Here is a 22,603-nt window from a genome sequence, read left to right on the forward strand (position 1 = left end):
ATAATACCTTACTGCATTTATAATGTAACGTACAAAAACTAGCATTTAAATACAAATATGAACAAAAAATAAAAACAAATTAGCCACTATTTACAAGCGTTTAAAGAGGGAAACATTTAGCCAAATTCGCCAATATACTAGCTGATAATGCGTGGAAACAACATGGAGCGAGGCAGACAAGGCAACAACGTCCGCCACTAAAGTCGAGTTAGCCGTGGATTTACGTGGTCTGGCACGCAGGACATATGCGAGCTGCCCACACTGCCGCAGCTGCCCACCGTAGCTTTGCAAAACGAACAAAACCGTTTTTCGCACAACACACTTTAAACTAAAATTTAAACCGATCGGCCGATTTATTCTTCGAAGTGTTTGCGGGATATCGATTTAACCAGTATTTTTAGAGTTGTGTTTCTAAGTTTCCTTTATGTGGTTAATTGACATCCATTTTCAAATATAACATTTACTTTTAATGTCCTATATTATTGAGGAATGTTAATAGATAACAAATCAAGGCAAAAGTCATAAATATACTTTTACAAAAAACGTTATATGTTTTATTGCCGTGCACTATCATCATCATTTTAGCCATAAGATGTTCATAGAGAGACATATGTCTTTCCCTTAAATTTCAAAGAAGATCGATTAAAAGCGGCCTGCAGACAGTGTCTTCCGACATCCTTAACAGGTTTGTCTGTCCACCTTCTGGATAGTCAGACAACCTGCGCTACGCTACCCTTCTGTTCTGCACGCTATGTGGCCTTTTCACTACCACTTCCACTTCTTAATCCGTTGGGCTAGGTTGGTTACGTTCGTTGGTCTACGGATCTCCTCGTGGAGAAATCCCGAACATAGCCCTAACGAAGGCTGAATGAGCGACTAGGAGCTGGTCAATGAGACCCACACTGTAATTAACAATTTATTATTAAAATTGTCGTTAACAATGTCAAAAGATTAAAAATAAAATTATTGATGATGTAAATATTAATCTTCCATAAAGTGTAAGTAACCATGAGTTATGGTGGAACGTAATAATACAATAACTAGATGGATACCCGATGCAGGCAGATTTAGATGCAGTTTCAAAGGCAACCGAGCCCGCCATTACGCGGCCAGAGCGACCGACTGCGCAAAAAGCGGACCAAATTCTATTACCGTCCGATATGCAACAAAGACCGCTGGCCCGCCCGCTTCAAATTGCTTTAGGCTACAGTCGCGATATTTACCCCCGCATACCACAATATTCAAACAAATAGAATTCAATTTTATGCTCACTTTTCAATATCCGCAACCTGTTTAAGGTTAGCAAACAGTTCAAACAGAGCGCATTTTTGTAAATTTTTACATTGCGCATACGAATTCAAAGAACTTTACTAACTAAATTTGAATTTGAAAGAGTTTTCTTTGATAATAATTAAAATTGACTATTCAATTTGTTCTCAATTCTTAATAGAACTTCATTATCATCATTATTTCAGCCGTAAGAAGTACACTGCTGGACATCGGTCCCTATAGATTTCCAACAGGAGTAATAATAATAAAGGCAATTAGCCGTGGTACCACCACCCGACGCTTCGAATATTCCCAAGTGTTTACCGTAAGTGCGGACTAAGGGAAAAACATTCACGGATGATGGACAGCGGCACATCCCGAACATACGAATTTTAAAATAAAAAAATTCGCTCGCCAACTACGTCAAGCGAGGCGCGAATTAGCACATACTACCGTATAATTAATGGAACATATATATGTAGTATATTTTAGTGTATGCTGCAGTGATATTTTAATGTATATGTCAATAAAAATTAATTAACTATTTAATTTTTAAATGCCTCCAAAACCAATATTAATTTATATTACTGTGAAATTACTTATATTTTGCAATGATTATTTATATATCTGCGTTTACTTCTTCGTCGAACTTAAAGAGTCCGCAAGCCATAAATTAGTATCGACATTCGACTTTCAATTTTTTTTCTTAGTAAATTCATATTTTAAACACTTCCTATAATCATTATTTTGATTTTATAACCTTCATAAGTATACATTCATTTAAATAACCAATAATAAAGCAGAATGAATGCTTTCTCTTAAGAATATGGTGAAAGGACCCGGTCATTTTAACTCACACAATAGACTTATGTGCTCTTATTGTGCTCCTTTATTTTAAAGATAACTATTTCTTACAGCGAATCTTAACTAGCCTTATTTGTGATTCGGTTTCTGCTATAATTAGGGCATCTTTGTTTTTAGTTTACAGAGGTAATCAACTATGCTGTCTAACACATCACTGAAATGATAATTAGTTTTATATTTTAAAAGCTAGCAGCACTCATTTATGTCCTGCACGCGTCAAACACAGCGCAACTGTCCGGGTTGTGATATTAGTGACAAACAAGCGCTGCAAAGCTTGTGTAGGCTATAAATTGCGGCTGCTACAAATTAAATTAGGTAATACACGGGCGTGACGAGTTGCGACAAGCGGCGGGGTGGCTACTCTCGACATGGAATGGGAGTGTCCTCACAGAGGTCCGAGGCTGTGTGCACACACAACATCCGCCAACTTTTGTTACCATTTAAATTGCTCCAGTTCTTATTCATATTTTTTGCGAACCAACGGTATTAAATTACACTTGCTGACATCTGTCCGAATTTTTACTCATGTTATTAAGAACGGCGGTAGAACAGAAAATTGTAACATTATCACCATAAAATTTCGAAGTAATGTAATAAAAAGTATTAAAAATAACAATATTTTTAATCCTAAAACTGAATAACTGGAAGATTAAATAAAATCTACGACCTTTATATTTCAATGAACTAAGATAATTTTAAAATATCTTCTATCTCTAATCGTGAATTAGTTTAACAGCTACCACCGGTGGTGATTGAATTTTAACAATATTTGATGTATGTATTATAATATCAATTCTACCGAATAAGTCTGTCTAATCAAGTTCCACACACACATTTCAATCAACTAAATATTTTGAATGACTTATAATTTTTTTTATTTAACTAACTAAGATACTAAAATCTATGATATCATTGATGATCTTTTGATATCTGGAACTTTATTATAAATATATGTTCTATATTACATATTTATTATATAATATTTTAAAATATACTTATTAAGATATATATATATAAAGCACGTCAAACCTGTCAAATTTTTAGACTTCATTGAAAGATATACACCCTCTATGCTCGTTATTTTGACACTCCGCCTCAAGTTTAAGGGAATGCGGAAGTCGGCTAATGAGTGTGCTCGTACGAACTCTCACAGCATAATAAACATTTGAAAGCTCCCCTAGAGCATCCGGAACATGTAATCGTGATTAGAATTCAATATAAAAAATAGTGAAAAGGTTTCAATCTCTCATTAACCACTCCGACCCAAAATTCATCATAAAATACCGCACCCTAATGATTTTACTTAGTAAAACACGATCAAATTATGTATTGAAATAGTTGTCCACTGTCCGCTTCGGCTTGCCTCTTACTTTTGTGGGTGTAATTTCATAAAATCCAATCTTGGTCATTCTTTAATCGTTATTCCAAAAATCTATCAATTTATAAGAGTTATAGTTTCAAAATAATCATTTTTCAATGAACGGTCACTCCTCCTCCTTGTGGATGGAATTTCATAAAATCTTTTCCTTTTTTTTTGATGACCTCTGGTCGTCATAGTGCATATTTGTAAAAATTTTCAAGTCTCTAAACCATGTGGTTCGAGAAATATCATAATGAGTCATTATATAGGTGAATATTTCTTATACATATATACTATGTATTAACTATAATTTGCTATATGTCCCTGCAGAATCTGTACTGCCAAATGATATTGGCATGTCGTATTGCAATAGAAAAGAACAAATGAATATTGTATGTTTCAGAGTGACCAATTTATACAGAATGATTGGAAATTGGTGTAAAAGTTAAATCATTTTTCCTGAGAAATAAGCTATACATTCTCTCTTCTAAATCTTGTACACCAATCAGCTTGTTTATAGATTGGTGGCATATTATATTAAAACAACTTAAGTCATTACGATAAAGTCATAATTCTTTTACAGTCATCTTTATATGCTTATGACCATATGTGATCATCTACTATATTATCCGGTCCTTGAATCTGTAAATTTAATATTAATTAATGAATTCCAATAGATTAATGAAGTTATTGCGAAAGAGGGCGTGTCGGCAGCAGGCGGGCGGCATCAAAACGTCAGTTGCAACGTGTGAGCCACAGATTTGTGGTCAATTCACACGACCGGGGCCCCAAGTACTTGGCCAGCCCGTCTTTGCCTTCGCTATTATTATTACTGAACTATGAATCTCTACTTCATTGACAAATATTGCTAAACGCGGTATATCATATTAATAATGTTTTTTTATTATTTATAGCAATAATTATGAGAAAAATGAGACGCTTTATAGTTTGTAATAATAATAACATCATAAATTACATTAATAACCCACTGTTGAACAAAACACTACACAGGGCACAGCATGTATCTTCGAGTAAATTATATTTCTAATAGCACATTGGAGAGGTATGCAACGTGACAGTACTGAAAATTTGTAGGAAAGAAATGTTATGTATAGTTATTGGTATGTTACTAAATTGATAAAACAGGCATAGTATTCACGTAATACCAAGTGACAAATCCTGCCACATATTTATGCTTGCCACCTTAGAACATAAAATGGTATGTCCCATTAGCCCTTAATTTCATTAATTAGGGTGCTCACCTAACCGAAATAGAATGAAATTTGCACTACCATTTCAAAGCAGAGGTTGAGTAGAGATGGTTTTCTGGGCAGAACTTTTAAAATTTTTTTTAACGTGTAACGTATTACTGTTTATATTATTATTTACTTAATGTAATTAACAATTGTCCACGTGAGTACAGCGTGTAATGAATGCCAGAAGAACCCAATTTGAACAGAAACTATAATTAGATTGAACTTCCCTATAACGGCATTCTTTAAGCAGCTACGAGGGTTCCTAGCGCGCCTTGTTTTGAGAAGAGCCCACAATAAACTCGGCCGGTATTTTTGTAATCACTTTCACAAATAGACTCATTACAGTACGGAAACAATACATTTCCAAACTTTATTATCGCACAAATCTTTCACGCTATAATAGGATTATTACAAGGTTTTTTTTTAAAAAGATTTTAAATATATGAAAGAACAATTTAGATACACTCCATGTTCGATTTATTACAATACACTTCGTATTACAATACTTTACGCATTTCCTACAGATGCCCGCAAAAGAGTAATTATTTTAAGAAAACTAAAAAAATGGCCACGTGTACCGTAAACCTTTATATTTTTGTGGGTTCTTTCACAATATGCCTAATACAGTAGTAGAAAAATTCATTCTCAAGCTTTATTAAAAAATTGGCGTCCAATATTAATGAAAACAATGAATCCTACGCGAATAACAAATACACGATTACAACAATAAGTTTAAAAAAAACACTTTCCAACCTGTCTGGCTATAAATTCACATAACCTTTTCATGAAATCAAAAAATATAGGCCAGCCGCTTTAAATAAGAGGTCGTTTAATAAACGAAAAATTTTAAATAAAAGCCGCTTCAATATAAGCTAATGTTTTAAAAAAGAATAACAAAACTCCGGTACAAAATAAGCAGCATAAAGGAATGCAAGCAATTTTTAATGTGGAGTGAGTGGAAAGCAACGTGACCCCCGACCGCGGTAATAATGTAGCTAACGGAGAAAATTCAACAGAACCGGTGAAGCATGATTCTTTACCGGGTAATGTAGAACATATTAAACGTTTATTTTGGAATATTAATGACTACTGTGCTAAGTAACGTTCTGAACCGTAAATACTCTTTATAACATATTTGCTATTTACTATAATTGCGAGATAATACATACAGTAATACCTAGTTTTAGACCTCGTACAGTGATTAATTGGAAATTTTAACATCATCATCATCTTTTCAACCGTAAAACATCCACCAGTAGGAAATAGGCCTCCTCATAAGTTTCTATTAGTACCGGTATGAAATGCCCTGCATCCGTCTTACGCTACGCTTACCGGCTCAAGCTCTCCACTCCAGATCCTTAACATTAGTTGTTTTAACTATAATTCAACTAATGCACTTTTGGCTCAAAATTTTTCACATTTACATCATCATTCCTTTCAGCATTGATCAGATTTTAATTAGATATAATTGCATTAAATTAAAAAAATATCGCTTAAAAATATCAACAAAAATAAAGCATTTCACAAACAATAAATTACTAGCCCACTGACCGGCAAGCGCAGTATAGGACGACCCCCCTTCCACACGTGTGAAAACGCTGGATTCAAACCACCATAATAGGGTTTTTTTTAGAACAATAGCTATTAGTCTTTAAATTGTAAAAAAATACGAATTATACTTTATTATTTATGAAGTTGCTTAAACAATTAACCGTAAGTAGAATTGCATTGTTCAACTAGTAACATGTCAAAACATATTTCACCACGATATCAGGCGAACAATGGTCGGAAGTGGCCGAATATAAACGATCGGAAAGAGCAGAAGCTATCGAATAAAGGGCTATGTAACTATAACTGTTGGGTCGGATATAGCTTATGTTTGCTTCAATAATATATCATAAGTATATCGGCAGACGAAATCTAGGGTTATTTCTACAGAACTGTTTTGATTTTTTTTAATATTAAGTGCTTACGTTCGTGGACGTATCGTAGGGAAACGTACACGTGTATACTGAATTCCTTTAATAATTTTTTTCACATCTTAAAATCTACACGATGATTCTTATACGATATGATTATAATTATATGTTCATTGTACCATATGCTACAATCTATCTAAAAATTAATGGTCACGAATAATAAATAACATAATGATAATATGAAAAGATGAAGCGATTTCAAAATTAAAATTAAATAATGTCAATTATTGTTTACTCTCTGTCCTGCTGAACTTGGTACTACCAGAAGTTATTGACCAGTCACATTATTGTAACAAAAATTAATTAACGTAACATAATTCTTGGTAGTACCATTATGTAGGAAACATGTGTAAGAAGTTTAAAGATTTCTGCTGTCAATAGATCTAAATATTCACCGCTTTAAAACTTTTTCACCTATAACCAACAATTATATATGTTTTTCATAAAATAAATATATTATATACTGTAACAGTTAATTCCTATAATTTTAAACATTAATATATATTATAACTAAATAAAGAAAATTGGCGGCAATTGTTAACATAAAAGTTTTTTTTTAAATATTTTTAAAATAATAATGGTGTTTTTTTACACAGGTGAGATGATAATATCGAACGATAAATACCAGATGACAGAGATCGCGAGTTCTGCGTACAGCGTACAAATGCGCCTGGTGATCAGAAACATTCAGCGCAGTGACCTCGGTGGATACAAATGCATCTCCAAGAATTCTATAGGTGACGCTGAAGGAAATATAAGGTTATATGGTAAGTGTCTATTGTTCTTTTCCATTAAAAGATTTTTTAATCAGATATGTATTTATTGCCGGTTTAAATAATTAAATCCTAATACAGAAATGGATCTACCATATCGAAAGTCGCGAGTTGAGGAAGAAAGCGATACGGTGTCAGAAGAAAGTAACGACGTGCGTTCGAGCCTTCAGGGACCTCTCAGAGAAGGTGGCAATCGTGTAGAAGACGCCGGTTTCCTCGGCGGAGGAGGCCCTCCTGCCAGCAAATCTCGACGCATCCTTCCATATGGATTTTATTTAACTACTTCCCTGTATGTATACCATGTGTTAAACTTTATGTAATAAAGCCATGTACAAAGTTAAGACTTTCTACATATAATAGTGTAACAACTTTTAATTGAAAACTTTAAAGGATCCCCCTCAATTCTGTTTAATTTTGATTGATATACGACAAAATGTAAAAAAAATTGATTTCATAGTTAAATGCGAGTTATGAACTAAATATGCTTAAAAAAGGGCGGAAATAAAGACTTTTAGCTGAATTGTATGTAAATAGATGTCTCAACACAAGTCTTAACAGGGTACGTGGTTTAACCAAAGAAGTGAATGTTGTATTAAATGTTATTTGCTTGCTCATGTACTTCTATAGAACGAAGCGAAATACTGAAACGATTTAAATGTTTTTCGCCTCGCATCTAAAAATATCAAAAAGTATAAAATCGGTTATAAATGTCTGTTAAAATGTAAAGGAACTCATAAACTCGTGAATACGCGTGAATCGCTTGGTATTATTTTTGAGCCCATGTTCAATACTCATTCTGAAACTTAGTCGAATCAGCAAATTACCGACCAAAGAAGTTTATAGTAATGTGCAGCATAATCATACTTTAATTTGTAAATGTGACTACTGATGTCCTCGATGTGTAAATAATGTAGATGTAACAGCTGTATCTGCCTTTATTTGCTTTCTTGTATTGTTAATCATTATTCATAAAGAGATTTAAAAGTTTCTGACTAAGTAAAATGCAATTGTGTTTTACGTTATTTATAGCGCTATTATAAGCATAATATAGCATATTATTGTAATTGTTAATGTTAATATTGTTGAATTTATAAACAATAATTTGTAAACTGTATGAGAAATACTATCTCCACGTAGAAACAATGATACACAATGTTTATTGTAACCTGTACGAAGTTCTCAGATTTGATAACATTGTTTTAGTTGGTAATTGTGAAGAATCTGTAACTTAATAATATTCCCCCTCTGTACTTCATAATGGCCTTGAACTGATGTATATTATTGCCTGCAATACCAATATATACCAGATATAAAGTGTTGTTTCTTTAATTCAACCCTAAGTAATCGAAGCCATTTCGTCATGATCATTATCACTTCAGTTGCAAGACGTATACCCCTGGACATAGGCCTCACCCATAAATTTCGCAGAAGACTGATTGCAAACCACCTGCATCAAGGGTTTTCCGATGACTGGACATTTACATCTACTATGTTCTTGCGCTAGATAAAAAAGGCACAAGTTTACACACAATAAAACTTTGTAACATTTTAATGTCGCTTGATATTATTTCAATTTGAAAAACTTTAATTCATTGCCGTTTAACATTTCCAAATTTAATAAATTCATTTTATTCATTACTGAAGAAAATTTTAAGTACGGTTATCACTATAAATAAATTAACTCACATTAATTACTATTTACTGTAAAAAATTGGTGAAATTGTTATAAATTAAAAGAAATTATAGCCATTAAGAAAGACAAGTAAATGCTCTTACGAAATATGAATTTGCGGCAACCCTAACCATCTTCCCTTTCGACCCTCTTAATTGCTACGTTCGGATATAGGACAAAGTGTAAGAGCGATCTAGATAGGATGTAACCACGTGCATTAGCGAAATTACCTGGGGCTCTATTATTTTCATTGCGACAAACAAAGTAACAATTTCTGGTGTTATAAAGGAAAACTACAAAGGAGACATAAAAATAAACAATCATCATAAATTTTAATTAAATTTAACATGATTATATACGTATGTGTGTTTTGGAGACTAATTCATGATAAAAATAAAAGATATTAAACTTTTGTTTGCTATAAAATTGAGGTTATTATCAAGTAAAGATAGAGTCGTATAATATTATAATAAAAACATAGATTTTATTGGTCAACGCCATTATCTAAAAAGTCCGTGAACAACATGTTTAACAACTAGTAATGTATATGATACATATTTAAGATACCCTAGTATTCTTAAGCATTGAGAAATGACGTATGTAACGTGTTTAAGAATGTCGATAATCATCGCATCGTCGCTTTACCTCTCGCTTCGGAAAAAAAAATATCATACACATCCTAATATTTTCACAAAATACAGTTTTAAATCGAAAAAAATCCATTTTGGTGATTTATTAGAGTAATGGCTTTATCTTGACAAAAAAAGAAGCTAATGAAAAACTAAACGTCTTGCTAAGAAAAATACCACCTATTTTAAATAACTTTCACTTTTAACTTTTAATTTATACGGTATATAATTAGCTTTAAATTAACAATAAATGTGTGTCCCAGTGATAAAAAAAAAACATTTATAATTCTTACCGACATGAGCAACATTTGTATTTTCTTATTTAACATACACAGACGCCCACTTCAAGGCATAAGCCTTATCCAAAATGCTGCCCACATCCAGCAAATTAATTATGTTGTCGTTCTACCTGATGGAAGAATTATATTAAATTATATTTAATTTCACTGTAAATCAATACTAAAGTTCTATTAATAAACGTCCTAGTTTTGTGTGTAGGTTTAAACATATCAGTTTAAGTAGGCAACAAATTTTAAGATACACTTTATTTAATGTTGTAATTAAAGGAACTATTTATAAAATGTTTACAAAATGAATGTAAGAAGTTATAAGAAGTATTGAGAATTTAAACCCATTTCAAGGGCTTGTCTAATTAACAAGTGACAATCCAAATGATTTCCATGTGTTTGTTCCCTTATAAGGATATGTACCGAATTCGGTAAAAAAATATTAATTAATATTCTTCTATATTTATTATACATCAGCACCTTGAGTATAATTCTTCTTCTCGAACTTATTCCGTATCATCGAGAACAAGACAATAAGTGGTCACAAGACTGATTAAATTTTGTTTATAAATTACTAACCGCAAAATATTCTAATGCAAACGATTGTTACGAAATAAGCGTTGCATTTTCAAATGATATCATTACTGCTGTTACGGTCGGATAAAAACCCATTCACGCAGAGCGAGCCCCATTGTAATCTCATTATTTATGTACTGTTTAAAGCCTTCATCTATAACACCGAATTAACCACTATCAATTCATACGTATCACAAAATTACCTATAAATGCATTGAAATAAACTTGTACTATAGTCAATTTCAGTTCTATCGTTAAAGGTTATAACAGTAGAAAGCATTAGCTCATTTAAACTACATATTTCATATTAGGAGAAGAACAACTATTCTATTATTAAAATTAAACATAGGCTATGCATTCTTTGACTATGTCATCAACACTTCTGTTAATGAAAATGAAAAGGTTTTGCGTGTTTTTTAGGTTATGGCTTTAAACCTTATAGGTTATCGAGCGACGCGGGATGCAGGCTCTTTTCTACCTATAGGACCGCCTTTTGGAAATCTATTGAGGAGGCCTATATCGAGATGTTGACATCCTCAGCTGAAATTATGATGATGATTGTTTCACATTTATATATAACAAGCTCACACTTGATTGGTTGCAGTAGAACAATGATAACCTTGTGGTAAATATAAAGTTAAAAAATGTATAAACAACATGGTAAACTGGACTTTATTTTGTAAATTTTGCTATGCCTCATCTGCGAATCATAGTATAATAAATCTTTTAAAAAAAATAATCTAATAGTTAAACTGTATTTTTATCGTAAATCGCGCGATCAATTCTTAACAGCCGAACATTCCGTGTAAATTATATACCTGCTCACAAACCGTTAAGGAAAATACCGTGAGGAAATCGGCATGCCTGAGTTTGATTCAATATTTCGCACTTAGCCCACACAAAAATACCCAAAACAGACCTGTCAATCGTTTTTTTATACACTTTCAGTACTAATCACTTAATTTTTTTTTATTTTTATAAAAAATAGTTACAAATACGTCCGTGTATGGACGTATACAGATTGCATTTTTATTACCGTGAACAAATCAAATAATTGGTAAACCCACCAGCACATTGCCAGAATAAATTATGCTATGAGCATCGTACATATTTAAAATAATACTATTAGCAAAGATACAAATATCAAATAGTTCATAATAAGTAAAATTGAGAATACATGTGGGCTAACAAAAGACATACTTTAAGTTTTTTTTATCTATATAGTGTGCTTTATAACATTAGTAAAATTATATTTTTTGTGTTTTAAAATTTTTGCATTTGAATCGAAGTCAAAACGACTGCAAAAATTGTCTCAAGTGTCAAAGGCACAGATAAGGATATTCAAGCATCATCGCAGGGAATAGAGAAACGATAACTCAATATAGGCGCTTGTACATTTACGAACGTCCCAAGCGTGTTGCAGTTTTGATGTTGCAGTTTGCATCTCAAATGCTCTCGAAAGTTGCAAAAGTGCAGGGACTTGTGAAATATTTACAAAGTACATTCTAGCAAAACAAATTGGCAAAGGAAATCTTAGAAACAACAAAGTAATGGCACAATAAAGGTATTTTAAACTTTTTACACTAATGGTTCTAGAGTAAAACTTACAAACCGGTAACCTAAGGCTTAGGACGAGTCGACAAAGCTTACCTACAAAGTGAACAAAACTCAGCCTTGTTGAGGTCATAAGACATTGGATGCAGGCGGCTACCAGCTGGTTCTTTTCAAATATCTATGGAGGATTATGTCCATCAATAGAGATCCTACGGTTAAGATGATGATGGTGATTGCTATAACCGCTATTGTTCTTTTTTAAAACAATAAATAATAATACAAATAATGCATAAATCAGTAGTGTAATGCATCACAGAATTTTGTCAAATAAATGGTGTTAGAATGAGCAGTAATAATAACTTGATGTCTATGTACAAAATAGACTTACCTCCAGTAGATTGAAGAGATGATAAAGCTCGTCATCTAGAGAAATATGTTTTGACTGACAGTGAACTAGTAAACTACCAACGGTATAATTCTTTAGCGAAATATCAAATACTCACATGTCGATAATACCGTTTAGCATTCTGAATCAAGAGCCATCCGAACGAAGAGAGCCGAATAGCTTATTGTTCGACCGATGTTACTTACTCGTAGCTAACATTACTACCAATTCGGAAAGCGTCAGCGCTGGGAGTAATGGTGGCGGATGAAACTCCGGAAACGATTTTGTCTAGAATGATTTTTTAAAAGCCTTATAATATCCAGTGAATTATTTATTTAATGCATTAAATATATTCAGAGGTTTGCAAATTCAAGCTATATATTCATGCAGAATTTCATACGCATATATTAATCGATGTATATTTGTTTGGAAGCACGTTATATTCCTGGGAATACCCTCAGCGTACGGGACGTCCGGTTACAATCTGCATAACAATTGTGTCCCGTAGATTTCCCACACTCCAGATGGATGCTAATGCCTACCTATTCATAATTCATGTCTTAATAAAGTGGATGAATATACGGCCAGTACAACACTAAAAATTCTTGAGAAGATTATCTTTTGACAGCGCTATGAGTACGTTCTATTGTTTTAAGCAGAATTTCATATTTATGGCGATGAAAATTATTTTTGAAAATTTGACTACTTCAAGTTACAATAGTTTACATCCTTGATAAAACAATGTATTATTTTATAAGTAAAAAAGATTAAAACTAAAGGATATGAATCTTGTTTATGAAAAATACCTATAAATACTTTTCGTCCTTGACACGTATAATGAAGTAAAAATTTTAGTGGTTAATACCCAAATTTTGGTCTAATCTCTCAACATGTCGTAAAAGCAGACATTATTTCGTCGTATATTAAATCAACTCACGCTTTTTTTAAGTAAATATATAGGAAAAATTACGGTCTAGAAGTTATTGGATTATGTTTAAATAACATTTTTTTTTTCGTTGGGATTTAACTTCATTACCAAGACGTATATTTTTTAATCTTTACTAATGGTTGGTCTTTCACAGAGGCCTGCGATGGAGGATAATTTTGGTGGTCTAATATTCAAGACTTGTTTGGATATGGTTTGAATGACTTTATAACTTAATAAACTAGTATATTAAAAAGTAAGAATTATTTAAAGTTTTAAAGTGATGAGAATATTAAATTCCAAATTTCTAATAGTCCCAAAGAAGGCATAGAAAAAAAATTGAATGGATGATTGGGCAAATCCGTTGTTATCTGTATAGACGAAGTTAATATATAGCGGGACACGGGGAATAAAGGAATATTTTAAAATAAAAACACCTGAATTTCGATTTAGTTAAAAAAAAAACAATCCCTTTGAATAGTAACATTGTTAATGGATACAAAGATCGACTCCGGTGGGAGTAATGTTTTCAAAAATATTTAAATAACTTAGGGCTACGCCACAATTTCCCAGAATTTTTATATGATAAAAGATGATAAAGTGGTTCATTGTGTACGTAAATAAAATCGTTCAGTTTCTTTCCCACATGTATTGTATGGGTCTATTGTAAATGTCTGAACACAGGTGCGACCGCCCTCGCAAATTCGCTGTTATAACTCTCCTATGAATGTCAAGAGTATTCATTTACATATCTATGTTTTTATTGACACGTTTATTTAAGCAACTTATAAGTTTTGCAGATTTTTTGCCTGATTCTGTATAGAAAACACGTTTTAGTTCATAAATTATGTTACCCGGATAAGTTCAATACTCAAACGGTTGCTTTTAAAATTTAATAATGAATATTTTTAACTAAAGAGGCTGAAGAAACATTATTTACATAAATATAGATAGATAAATATTAGAAACAATTCTATAAATGTAAATTCCCACGAATTTATAGCTAACAAACATACGAAACAAAAAAATATTGCAACAATCTTGTTAAAAGACTATAACAATTTAGGCTCTCGAAATTTGCTACAACTGTATAGGTCGTAACGAAATTTTTACAAACACTCGTCATTTTAATTTCTGTTAAAATTTATTTTAATTTACTACAATCTAAATATTTGCCAGTAATCAATTTGTTATTTCGATATTTTATAACCTACTTAAAGTTTTTAATTTCTCACCTCATTATTTGTTAATTTTGAATGGAAATAATTCAAATTCCTTGTAGAGTATTAATTTGAAACGTCTCGAAGTATTTTGAGATTTTTATAAAACAGAACAATAAAAATATGAAAATTGAGATGTTTATGCGTCGATTCCGAATCCCACGGTAGTCACATTAATAAGCCAACTCATACGGTGCGCTGATTTCGATCTGTAAGAAATATTCAACTGCTTAATTGCAATGCAGGAAGTAATTAGTAATAAAAGTGATTTTCTTTTGAATGTTTTATTATTGATGATATGTTTTTTATCAGTTGGAATATACAGGGAATTAATTTTCCGCTGCCCTTCCCAGATGAGCTTCGGGACCGATGTACCTACGATTGATTTTTTCGAATGCAATCGCGCCTGTGTCCCCAGTGACCATAAAAGCCGCGCTCTTTAATGACTGATCAATTAGGTATCTGATCCAACTTTAAAAGCATGATTATCGGTATTACAGCGTACAAACCGCAGCGTACATTTTATGCAATTAACCAGAAATTAACGAGAAATTGTGTAAACTTCGGCTGAACGCTGCATTATGAAACGACTATGTTACGGTCGTTAAATAATTATAAATAAAAAAACCTTGTACATAAAGTTTTAATTTGAGAATTATTATTTTAAATCATAATCGTAATTCCGTATTCTTATTTAAATAAATAATGAAAAACGATGCAATTTCTATACTATTTTACCGAAATAAAATAAATATTGTAAAAAGTTAGCGTCATATATTTAATTGATTTAAAGAGCTGAAACAAGCTTTAAAAACTGGGAAGCCCGACGTCGCCAAAAGGAAACCAAATATATAAATAAGTTTAAAGGGAAAATTGTCTTAATATTTAAAATATCGATTTATATATTTTTCAATCAGTATCGGTCGATGTAGGCTACCCACGCAGTTTCGTATAACGAGAGAAACAGACGGGCGGCACTCATGATTTCACTTGGAAAAAAAATCCATGCACTTAACGGAGAAATAAGCGCGGCTTTCGACCGCATTCACTTTTAGCGATGTAGTTTTTCTCGTTTTACACCCTCCACACCCATTCTCCCCTCTAACAGCGGCCGTCCTTCTCTAGCTACGTGTCTCATCACATCTATACATTTCGCTTCAGCGTTCGTGACACAAAGCAATATGTGAGTTAACTTCAGTGTAACGGTTCTTGTTTGAGTTGCGATTTAATGCCTCCTTAAACTGAGATGGTTTACGGGTTAAACCGACTGAAAAAGTTCTCAATACGAATTGTTATAAACTTTAGATAAGATTCAATATAAAACCTTATTTCGTAAGAATAAAACAAAGCGTTATTTTAAGTCAAGTATTTAAAAATTTATGATCATCATTTCATAAGACATGCGGTAGAACTTCCGCTGCTTGACATAGGCCTCCCTCATAGATTTACAATAGGACCATTTAGACGCGCTCAGTCACCAGCGTCTTCATACAACCTTAAAAATTAATTAGTATTTAAGATATATATGATTGTAATTTAAACTACCAAAACAAATATTAATTTCTATCTTTCCATTTGCATTACAAATTTAGTAAGCCACTACGTGTAAAGGGTTAAAAGCAAAGCTTTATTCAGAAACAGTCCATATACAATTTGATCGAAATAATAATTAATGAAGAAAAATTAAAAAAATTTTTGTATATAAATCGATAATTTCATATGACCGCATGATTAAAATTTTCCTTGAAATGTAACAATGTACAATTTTTAATTTTACTTTTTTTCTTACGAAATTGATCGCTTAAATAAATATATATATGAAAAAAACAGTAATAATTAGATTACAAGGTAATTTACTAGTGAATCATACATTAACTTAAGTCCAATCCAATTTACATGAAGAAGGTGACGGTATCGCCTGAGAAACTTCTCGTAAACTTTTATCTGATCCCTACCTATCACAACTAATGAGCTGTGGTTTTGCCAAACGAAACTATGTACTGGAAATATTGATCCACTTCAACGCTATTGGATGTGATCGTTGCGTAATCAATGTTAAGGTTAAATTAATTGTTCGAAATAAACATGTCTGTAAAGACACTATTTCATTTGGTTGTATTATATTGCCCCAAAAATATTGTCGTTTCTGTCGATATACAGAAATATTTAGTATTAAGTATTAAGTTTTTACAGAAAAACGATTGATTTTTTCCCGCTCCGGCATTGAAAATTTCTATACTAAATGGCAAAAGGTTGTTGATAACGAAGGTGAATATATTGTTGATTAGAAATAATAACTAGTTAAAAATATAGTCGTGTGAATTTAACTTAAGAACGCGACATTACTTTCCGGTCCCCCTAATATTTGACAAGTATGCTATGGTAACCATACACTACTGCTATATATTATATTTTTACCATTTGAAACTAAAAAAATAACTTTATTATAAAATAGATGTATAAACGGTAGGCCTTTTGTGGCTTGTGTGAAATATGAATATTTTAGATTTGATTATGGAGATTGAAAATAAAACAAAAAAACACACTACACGCTTTCCTTTTATTCGAACTTGGAAGTATTGGTTTACGTTAAATTTTTATAAAACCAAGTGAGCAAGTAAACACCGGCCAACTCAGGAAGTGATTTTAAGAGATTTGGATTAGCCAGGCCGACTACGTATTACTCGAAGAGATTTAAACTGAGTTATCCGTTCAATCGGAAAATTGGAATGCCACACAGATAATTACCTGACACTCACAGAAAAGGAATTCGCCTGAAGTAGATTCAAATAAGCGTGTTGGAAGGACCAAGTGAGGCGGGCCAAGTTGCCTTTATCACAAAAAAAAATTACTGATACACCGCTATCGGTGGCAGCTATCAAGTTAAACTCGAAACCAGAGAGTCAATTCGGGATCTCGCCTTTTGAGTGTTTAAGATTGAAATCGATTCAACGGATTAGGCTTGCGTATTGATTCTCTAGTGTAACCATTTCACGGCAAAGGCATAAAAAAATATTGATTGAAATTAAATTCAATAATTTTTTCAAGATAATATGACTTGACATTTCTAATTCTACAATGCTTCTTAAATCAGTCAGTGTATTAGTTACATTATGGACGATAGCACATAGTAAGAAAATTTTAATTTTTTCACGAATCCCATTGACATAATTTGCAAATTTAAAGTTTGCTACTTAGATTCTATATCCATGATGATTGACACGATTCGTACATACATAATATCAAACTGAAGATTGTGAGTCTTCAGTTCGTAAAGCAGAACATGAATTGGACAAAATTTATTATTTTTACAGCGCAAAAATTCCGTATGGACTACATGTGGGCTCATGCATTCAAAACCTTCTATAGACTCCATGATTTAGCGACAGACTGGCATCAAGCTCGACAGATCTGTGAAGCTGAAGGTACATCCCTACTAGTTCCAGGATCGTTGGAAGAAATGGAAAATTTAAAACTTCTTATCAGTAATATGAAAGCTCACTACACCGCTATATTTATTGGAATACATGATCAATTTTCGGAAGGTGATTTTGTGACAATTAAAGGTAAATAATGTAGTCTCTATCTCAGCTACAATTTATTTCAAACATATTTTGCTTTGGAAAGATATCAAATAAATACAACAAAATATTTTAGACAATATCATGAACATAGTAGAGCATCATCATCACCATATCAACAGTCAGACGCTGACGACCGGCCTTGCTCTACTCGCTTCCAAGGATTTCACGCGACCTTAGCTTATCACAAAAATAAATCTTCTAAATTATGTTTTAAATTTTGTAGGGGAACCGGTAGCCGGAACAATTTTAGAATTACTGTGGGCTGATGGTCGACCGGATAACGGCAATGGTAGTGAAAATTGTGTGGTAATGTCAAGGGAAGGCCTGTTCGACGATAGACCTTGTTATGACGTATACCCTTTTGTATGCAAAATTTTGGGCAATGAAAGTAGCTTCAATGAAAAGTGCGAAGGTTACGATATAGGTTTGTTAAAACTTTTATACAATTTTTTTTTAATTTATATAATCCTTTACTTACAATAATTTGATAAAATAAAAAAAAATCTCACTTTTTTCTATCAGTGAAAATTAACCCTACCCCCCCCCCTCTTGGAGGGAATAATTAAAAATAATTAATTTAAATATTGAAAACTGTTTGTTTGTTTTGTTTTTTCTAAGTCTACTATTACCTGCTTTATTATTACTGATATCATTAATTTTCAGAATAGAGTGTTAAACTAAGCAACCTTTATATTAACAAATAATTTTTTATAGGTTATATACCACATGAAAATGGTAAATGTTACAAATTTCATGCAGAACCATTACAATGGCATGATGCTTACCTTGTTTGTATGTTAGAGGAAGGTAGCCTTTGTGTAATCAATAGTGCAGAAGAAGCCAGTGTTGTTGTCAGTATGCTCGGTGAACACCTTAACAATAACGCTCCCGACTCCAACATTTTACACATAGGATTTACCGACTTAATGTTTCCATTCCAATACAGAACAATAACAGGTAATTAACTACTGAAAGTGTAATATTTATTTTAAATAATAGGTAAGAAGTAATAAGACCTCTTTTGAGGCGTAGCTCGTGAGCTCCCGGAGGAGTCCCAGCTCGGAGTGTTACATACTACTGTTTTATCGAATTAGAAGGCCGCTAATTTATAGACCGTTTCGGCAGATGCTCTATGGGATGACTAGGCTCAAAAGCCCCCACCTTCGCCCCCCGTCCTAGAACTGGGCTGGTCTGACAGACTAAACCAAGGTCCTCTTGTCGATAATACTGATTGTTGATAATACTAATAATATTATTGTTTAGTTAATCAGAATATTATAAATGCAAAGAAGCTGCAATAATAATGTGAACAGAGTGCACAAGCCTTCATTTGAGAATTTATAGAGGTGAATGTATAGCTCATTTGTGAACTAATATATGCCCAACCTTAACAAAAGAATTCAAAAATAATAAACATCGTAAAGATAATATACTGAGAATAAGCTTTTTAAACTCCGGATCTGTACTGATAAATTATTTACCTGTCGCATTCAAATAGAAATAATATATCAATGTTATATATTTCAGAGATGTCACTTTACACAGGGTGATTAGAATTAGATAAAAGCTTTAAAGCTTTTTGCTGACAAATGAGAGAAAACAACAAATAAACATTTACCTCTATAAAGCTTATCATCCTGTATAAAAAAGGGACGTATGATTACTTTTAAACAAATTTAATAACTAATTTCATTATCTTCAACAACCTTCAAATTCGAACAACGTGACGCCTACTCGACAGTAAATGTACACGCGGCGGTTATACTTACCAATATTTATAAATATTCATGTTCATGATTTTCTAAAGGGATTGGCATCCTAAATTCCAAAAACTACACTCATATTAATTTATAAACGTATATTACAATTAGAAATAAACATTTTAATCTTTAATAACCTTTAACGCATAATGTTCGATCATTTTAAGGTAAAACTCTAGATCAAGCTGGCTATTCTGCATGGAGTCCAGTGCAAGAAGGAAAGAAACATCCAAAAAATCATAGATGCGGAGCCCTATCTAGAACAGGTTTTCTACAAACTACCTCTTGTTCACGTCCTGCTATGTTTTTGTGTGAAAAACCTAGGAATACTACATCATAAGAAAACACGTTTTGTTTATCGGTATATTTATTTTAATAGACGACTCCATATGTTAAAAGTTACACAAATAAACATTAAACCGAACAATTAGGTCTTATTGCTACTCAAAGATAATCTTTCAATCAAACTCATTGAAAATATTTATATGGAAAAAAATTGAACCTTTAATATATCCATGAAATTTATGTCATTGAAAGATGCCTATTAACATGTTATTTATATTTACGACAAGGCACAATATTTCTTTTTTCAAAATTTCATAATGTCTTTTACACATGACAAAAGCGATAATGCTGGTTTTCGAGTACAATTGAAGTCAACAGTGCGTGCAATTTGTTGAGTTGCGACTTTATCGTTCATAACCACCAATTGAACGAAGTTAATAAGCGTGAAGCGCTCACATTACTTTTGAGGTTTGTGTTTATATAATTTACAAAAATAATTGACTAAATATTTTTACGTTAGCTATTATAACATCTATAACGCTTCATATTGGCGGTGTTTTTCTCTAACAAATGCCGTTTACCCCTTGGCACTCATAGCTTGGAGGTTCGTATACGAAGCTCTTAATTATTGTTAAGATTTGGGATTCGCCAAGCTCTTGGATTACCTCCTAGAGAGGTGACCTCGACTTGAGATCTCATTCGATACACACCTTTATCGTTGCTATTACAGATTGATATAATTTCAACTAAAGTTGCGATAACTTCAATTATAAAACTTGTCTCTTCGGAAAGCTTTCGGGAGTGAAAGGGAAACCCTAGAAACATTTCATTCATTAATTAGTGAGCCTATGTAACGCAAGGATATAGTAGATATGAAATTTAACCGCGAATATGTTAAGTTTGATTCTGGTCAGTTATTATTGCAACATACCTCCCAGATAGTTCAAGATGTGTCATATTAATGGCAGAGTCAATACACGAATGTGTTGCATTTTAAGGCAACACTTTCTAATTGTCTAATATTTATATGAATCTTTAAGTGCTTCTAATATGCCTCCGAATGAATGTTGTTTATTATAAAAATTAACGTAGATAATTTTACTTTTTTTCTTCTTACTTCTACCAGCAGGATACAGAAAAGTATCTCATCAAGTCCACGTACTTATGTTGATGTAATCTATTTTTTTTTTCATTTAAAATAAAAACGTACCATCCGTCTGCGTTTTCCTATTTGAAAATTCATATGTATATGAATCAAAATAGTCAAAATATGCATTAACTTTTTCTATTTTCTTTCAAAACTACGCAGTACAATTGTATCAGAAAATAATGTTTAAAATATCAGTTTTCATTTTAAATATGATTGTGTTGTACTTGAATTAAATCTGTGTTTATTACTGAACGAAATATCATAACATCCAGCATGATGCGAAACGGAGGCCTCACTCTATTGGGTTTTATTTAAATTTCACTTTTCCTAAAATGAAGGCATTAATATTACAAAATTTTATTAACTTTGTTCGGAATAATTTACGTCATTAGTACTTTAATAACACACAAACATTATCATGCTATCAAACTGAAATAATGTTATCATATGTCAAAAGCCGTTCATCCATGTTTGCAACATATTCAATGAGACAAACTGGATTAGTCTATTTTAATATCAGTATAGCAATCAGATTAATCGAGTGAAATAGGTTGATACCCGTTGCTGACTGACGAGTATAAATTAGAGTGCTATAAATTAGCTGATTGAGGAATTCAATTGTCATCAATATTACATAAGAGACCCATGTGTTAAGAGTACATCTATATATAAACCGTCGCAGTGTTATAAAAAATCACCGTTAAACCTGGCAAGATACAAACCTATATACACCTGCAAAAAGACTGAAATGGTAATTTTAAAGCCGTCATTAATTATTCAACGAGATTATGTACCTTTCTTAAATTCTTAAAAATACGTGTTTTAATACTGTCTTCATTGAGATAATTTTAATACATGAGTGGCACTATTTTGGTGTTGAATACATACTTTAAGACTTATGGTTCAGGTTAATAGAATTTCTCTACAGAGTCGTATAACAATTATATCGGAAATGCGTAGTAAAATATATTTAAATTATTTTATTGTTCTTCTTTTCAGCCGATAGACACCCCCTATAAGGCATAGGACTCCCTAAATATCGCCACAATAAGCAATCCTACGCTATCCGCTTAAA

The 22,603-nt window shown here is 32.2% G+C and overlaps 2 protein-coding genes across 2 annotated transcripts in view; both read left to right on the top strand.

Annotated features, from left to right (window-relative positions):
• The window catches only part of LOC137926861 (lachesin-like), a 52,307-nt gene extending 44,086 nt beyond the window's left edge, over positions 1-8,221 (top strand). The window contains exons 7-8 of the mRNA XM_068770587.1: positions 7,325-7,495; positions 7,583-8,221. Coding sequence (XP_068626688.1) covers positions 7,325-7,495; positions 7,583-7,821 — 410 coding nt within the window. The 3' untranslated portion in view covers positions 7,822-8,221. The remainder of the gene's footprint in view (positions 1-7,324; positions 7,496-7,582) is intronic.
• A 9,850-nt stretch (positions 8,222-18,071) lies between these two features.
• Positions 18,072-20,463, top strand: LOC137926993 (C-type mannose receptor 2-like). The gene is made up of 4 exons (XM_068770757.1): positions 18,072-18,315; positions 18,557-18,757; positions 19,048-19,290; positions 20,261-20,463. Exons 1-4 carry the CDS (start codon positions 18,078-18,080, stop codon positions 20,431-20,433), a joined length of 855 nt encoding a protein of 284 aa, XP_068626858.1. The 5' UTR covers positions 18,072-18,077; the 3' UTR covers positions 20,434-20,463.
• The last annotated feature ends 2,140 nt before the right edge of the window (positions 20,464-22,603 follow it).

Source organism: Battus philenor, unplaced genomic scaffold (assembly GCF_028537555.1).
Source record: "Battus philenor isolate CCGP_79_NKW_IND1 unplaced genomic scaffold, ilBatPhil1.0.hap1 SCAF_3, whole genome shotgun sequence".
In the NCBI taxonomy this organism is placed as follows: domain Eukaryota; kingdom Metazoa; phylum Arthropoda; class Insecta; order Lepidoptera; family Papilionidae; genus Battus; species Battus philenor.

Bases quoted from the DNA above. Each gene is read 5' to 3' on its own strand.
- LOC137926993 (XM_068770757.1), top strand. From the start codon at position 18,078: ATGGACTACATGTGGGCTCATGCATTCAAAACCTTCTATAGACTCCAT. The intron at 18,758-19,047 runs GTTTGTTAAAAC...AATTTTTTATAG, and splicing joins GTGCGAAGGTTACGATATAG to GTTATATACCACATGAAAAT. The intron at 19,291-20,260 runs GTAATTAACTAC...GATCATTTTAAG, and splicing joins CCAATACAGAACAATAACAG to GTAAAACTCTAGATCAAGCT.